Raw genomic sequence first — 5,346 nt, forward strand, 5'->3', positions numbered from 1 at the left:
AAAAAAAAAAAAACTTTTTTCCCCGTTCTTTAAAAATCCATTAAATTATTATTTCATCTTCCACAAAAAACAAAGATTTAATTCAACATACATTAAAATAATAATAATAATAAAAAACATTGATGTCACACCGTTCTAAACCTCACGACAAACAAAGTTAAATGGATATCTATTAAATAGCGAGGACAGTTGAGGTGGGTAAATTAGACCACCTCAACTGTCAGAAAGCCTAAAACTGCATGTGGTGAGCTTTGCCAAACTCAYGAGAAAAGTTATTTATTTACACTAAATTTGTAATTTTGTTAGTCACCATACCATAGTAGTGATAATCGTAAAAATTATGAATATTTTTGGGAAATTTTGAACTTGTAAGAAAAAATTCTGAGTTAGAACCACAATRACAGATGGCAGTTTCTTCCACAGAGGCTTTAAMTGGGKKTAAAAACTACAAAACTGTTACAAGATGCTTTATAGATCTGCCTCAGAATGGCTCTAGGCCAAAACAGATCTTCTTTAATGAACTAGTCAGCCTTAGCTTTACTATCTCCAACAGGCAAAGTGAGTATTGTTACAAAACAATCTTCTGATGGAAAAACCTGCATTCGGGTGGACATCAGTTTAAGGTCTATTTGTACGGTCACTGCGTTCTGTGAGTCTGACAAAATGTTTTATGTGTGAATCTCCCCTCTGGTGATTTTTAGAGACATGCTGCAATGAATATCTTGATTAGGGCTGACCAAGTAACACATAGATCTCACTTTATATGAGGCATAAGCCTCAAGTGTTGCAGCCACATTAACRGACTGACTTGCACAGCTGCGGCACTTTAATGTGACCTCTGCCTGACTGCTCAGAGGACCAGTCTGCACTTTCTTCCTGCCATGCTCTGACATGTCAGTGGAGTTTCACAGAAGACTAAGAGCTGTTTATTAGTTTATAGACTGTATGGGACACTTGAGTTTTTTTCATGATATACATCACTACCAGGCTGAGGGCTAACCTCTGAGCCAGCTGTAATGGGGTGATTAACTCATTTAGGTGCCCTGCCATGACCCTTCAAAGCATGTTAACCACAATGTAATATGTTAAATTTCACATTTATGTCATTTCAAAGACTGGGAGCGACCCAAATGTTTGGGACTGTTTTTAAGTGTGAAATTTAACTTTTGCATTTGTTCCAATAGTAACACAAACMCATTTGCAAAAAGAATGCAATTATTTTGCAACAAAACATTTTGTGTTCATGTTTCAAATTAATTTTGAAACATAATGTTGGTGAACTTTTTGATAATTGTATGACTTCCCATGACTAKGTACCAGATAATGGGTTTTCTATATAGTTATGAATATATATTAAYATATTAGTATATATTAATATACACATATATTTCCGCCTCAACAATGAAATTTAATTGAAAAATGTCACATCTGCTGTTCACTTCTTTACCTTCAACGCGTGTTATACGGCTTAAATAATTGACACCAAATGTATTTCTGCAAAAAGAGCATGAGTGAACAGTACTAACTAAAACTTTGTAACATATTGTGCAGGTCTACTGCTGACAAAATATGCGCTACAATCAAACTTCTATTTGAAAGGAAACATCCAGTAGACGTGTGATGGCGAGAGACAGAAGCAGCATTCAGCTTTCCAAACATCGATGCATTGCATGTCATGGCACCTCAGGAAGCACAGATTAATTGCCTAAATTCTTATGTTTGGAGTTAAAATGTGAGCAGGATAAAAGTGGGACTGTGCTTAAGGTTTGTTGGAGTTTGCCAATAACAATCTAGAGATGYGTCCTCAATAAAAGCAAAAAAAGAAAGCATTTGAAAGTGAAATAGCACATTTGTAATTGATGTTTTTTTTTCCACTCACCAAAATTCTTTTTCGATCTTTTTCTGAGAGAAATTTCACCGGTGGATATTTCTGTGAAAAGCTAGAAGAAAAGACCAGGTTTTTAATTACACAACATCTAAAGAAACCCAAAGCGAGAACAAGAAAGCAGAGTAAAATAACAACATAATTACAATTCAAAGGGGTGTTCAGAAAAAAAATTTATAGATTAAAGAGATAAATGAAGAAAAGCAGAGGTTATTTTTTCCCTTCTCCTCCTTTGTACTTAAGAGTCAAGCACATATCAACAGGGAGCTTCTGAATACAACGCCAATTATTTTTAATCCACATTCTCTTCTTTCATTTACATTCACCGCAAAGATGCAGCGAATGTAAATCGAGACGCTAAGGAAACACAGATACGCGTGTGCCTTATTGTGACAAAATAAACAAGGCAGTGAAAAACAATAATTAGAAAAAAACAACAATAATGATCTATGTATCCACCTCATCWGCATTCATGGCAAACATGCTTTGGGAACCTGTAAAAGCGCAAGAGCTGATCAGCAGCAGCTGCACGACTACAGCAAAGCAGCACCTTCAATCTTTGCTAAGCTTGTGCCCACAGAGCCACAAAACCAAGCTTCATACATCGCACATACTGTTTCAAAGGGTCACCTCGTTTTGTGATGCGCTGCACAGAGCCGAAGGCTTTACTATGTAAAGAATTGCTTCTGCATTCCTAATAACGCAGGCGTCATTAAAATTCAAGACATCAAAGATTAACAGATATCTTTTTTTTTTATCACAAGCAAAGGATGACCTCTGATTCAAGTCGGTTTCAGTCGATCGTTTCTGTCACTGCTCCCTGTCAACGTCATTCTGAGCCACGCGTAAGGTTAAGAAAACATCGTCTGTTATTAATTAAACTGAAGCGGATTTGCTGAAAAGCTCTGAATACGACGAGCTGYGATTAAATGGAGATCCACACCTCTGTTCCAGGTCACGAATCTTCTCTCTCAAAGGAGCCACAGCCTAAAGAAAGTTGGAAAGTAAGAAATGCATCAGTTCTCAGCGCATAACACAAATTACACTGATTCCATTGTGTGTGAAAGTTACCACAACAGGATGCTAATGCAGGTTTGTGAACAGAGTCCCCAGTTTTTATGTTAATTTGCTCCTTTGACTGGGAGAATGTGATCAGACAGGCTATTGTTGGATACATCTGTGCTACTTCTGCATGATTTGTCCTCAGAATTCAAACAGCRTTTCAGCTCTTTGTTCAATCACACCGAACAAGTCAGTTATGGATTAGCTTTGATTTGTGCTCAGAAAATGGCAAAACCAATACATTTTATTTTCACAAATACAAAAATACYGTCAGCCTTACTTGAGAAAGTCAAGAAGTGAATGTAAGATAAACAGAATTACATCAGAACTGGTAGCAGTGAAAAAGCAGGGAACTATATGAATTATTATCCAAGTTCTCATATTTGTAATAAATGAATATGGAGGTACAAAAATGGRAACAGCAGTACTTTAATGATTACTCAGCTCAAGCTTGATTAGTCTAGGTTAATTTAAAAAAACAACTAAAAACTTAAGTATTATCTTAATTTAGAGCAGACATGAATCTACAAGGTAACTGTGACTAGTTTTTTTGTCAAAGTATTCTCACAATGCCTCTGACTTATCCACATCTTCACTGTCACTTTTTTTTCATACCAACTAAACTAAATGGTGTCAAACAAGAATTTTTAATTGGTCAGGCTTTTTCAAGGTTTTTTTAACCAAAATATTTGATCAAATGGGAGAGAATGGGCTAGAATTTTTTCTAAAATTCAAGTCAGACAAATGGCAAAAGTTACCTTTAAGTGCCTTTAGCATCCAGAGTAAAATTACTATCTGCTGTATTCTATCTGGCATTTCACAATATGTTAAAACAAAAATAGATAATCAAGTTTCTGAATTTTTTTTTTCAATAATTTTACTTTAGTAAAAATATTTTCAACCTGTGAATTGATGCCGTCTGGAACTGGCAGACATCTTCATTGCCGTTTAATTTAAATGCTCAAACAAGTAAAGTCTGTGTGCAGACATATCTCTTGCAATTACGGAGGTGTTGAGTCATCATCGGTTTGTGTGTTTGTACTTCTAAATAAAGCCAAAGCTGCATTACATACATCACAGGCAGATATGAAATATTATTTCAAAGGCAAGCCAACTCTTTAAAGTTCTAAGGTCAGCGTGATAAAGTAATTATTTCTGTTGAAAGATGATGCGAGAGTCRTGTTTTAGCAGGTCAGAAGTAAAACTGCTCACCGCAGTGCGAAAAACCGTCGGAGAATCTTGGGCAACGGTTTCAATCAAAACTTCAAAGAATTGCTAATAAATTACTAATCAATCCAAGGGATACATCTAAAATCCCAGACTGAAAATTGATATTCTKGCTTACAGAGGGCCAGTGTTCACTGCGATTACCATCAACGACTGGCTGGCTGATTTTATTGCATCACTTCATGTCACTCTCAACTCCTCTGAGCAGTTGCAGCTGGCTTTTTGAGAGTTATAGTGTATCTGCGTCATCCAGTCATCAGCATTTTACTGACATTCTGGTTTCTGTTTACCTGCAATAAACTTGTGCACAATTTTAAATACAAACTCACTCTAATGAAAGCGTCAAATTGTTAGTRTTTTGTTCCTGCAAAATTCAAAGTAATAATTTGTGTCTTAATAAATAAAGCATACAACAAAAAGCCCGGATGCTACAGACATGTGGAGGGTTATTCCAGGGTTTTGCATCCTGCGGCTCCTTCAGCAAAATAAAGAACTAGCTGATGTTTTTAAAAGTAGATGTGATAACAAATGTGTTTTTGTTTTGTTTTTTACTTAATTAAACTTCACAACAGAACAACACTAAAAAAAACACTAAAAGCTTGTTTTTAGATCTATTTTTCCTGTCATTAGGTTTTAGCCGCACCACGCAGTAGAAATGAGGCTTATGTGTTTTCTACATCTTTTTCTACAAATAAAGATCCAATAAAAGAAAACGTATCCGTTGTTTTTGCAAACGTTTCGCTTGTCTTCTAATGTTTGTCTCCTAAAGGGCATGTGACATTACTGGCTGTAAATGGGTTTTATTTAGACCGACTCAGGATAAAAATGAAAGCAGAAAGTTTAACCTTTAAGTGCTGTGTGTGAGGTCACAACAACGCAGCCTGCGAAAGGATAAAAATGCTCTTCAGCCACAGATGTGAGCCCGTGGCTTCGCTCAGAGCAAAGTGAYTGCTRCAGCGCTACGGCGGACGACATTAATTTAGCTGATAAAAACAAGCCTGTGCTGCATCCACTCCAGATGTAGCCGAGGCTTTTTGACGATGTCGGCCACAATATTCGCCAACAGGCTTGGCTCTGTGGGATTTTAGATTTCTTCTTCAAATTCCAGGCAAAATGTAGGCCGCTTCGTTTGTGTTTTAAAAAACAAAATAGAAAGCATGAAAAGAAGAAAA

The 5,346-nt window shown here is 36.3% G+C and overlaps 1 protein-coding gene across 2 annotated transcripts in view; it reads right to left on the reverse strand.

Moving 5' to 3' along the window:
* uxs1 (UDP-glucuronate decarboxylase 1) overlaps positions 1 to 5,346 on the reverse strand; it is a 35,640-nt gene that overhangs the window by 25,012 nt on the left and 5,282 nt on the right. The window contains exons 3-4 of one of the 2 annotated variants that reach the window (XM_017303432.1): positions 2,829 to 2,872; positions 1,880 to 1,940 (exon numbers count right to left, since the gene is read on the reverse strand). In XM_017303432.1, the coding sequence (XP_017158921.1) occupies positions 1,880 to 1,940; positions 2,829 to 2,872 (105 nt within the window). Of the gene's footprint in view, positions 1 to 1,879; positions 1,941 to 2,828; positions 2,896 to 5,346 lie in introns of those variants that run through there. The other variant, XM_017303430.1, reaches the window with a different exon arrangement.

Source organism: Poecilia reticulata, linkage group LG2 (genome assembly GCF_000633615.1).
Source record: "Poecilia reticulata strain Guanapo linkage group LG2, Guppy_female_1.0+MT, whole genome shotgun sequence".
Taxonomy (NCBI): Eukaryota; Metazoa; Chordata; class Actinopteri; order Cyprinodontiformes; family Poeciliidae; genus Poecilia; species Poecilia reticulata.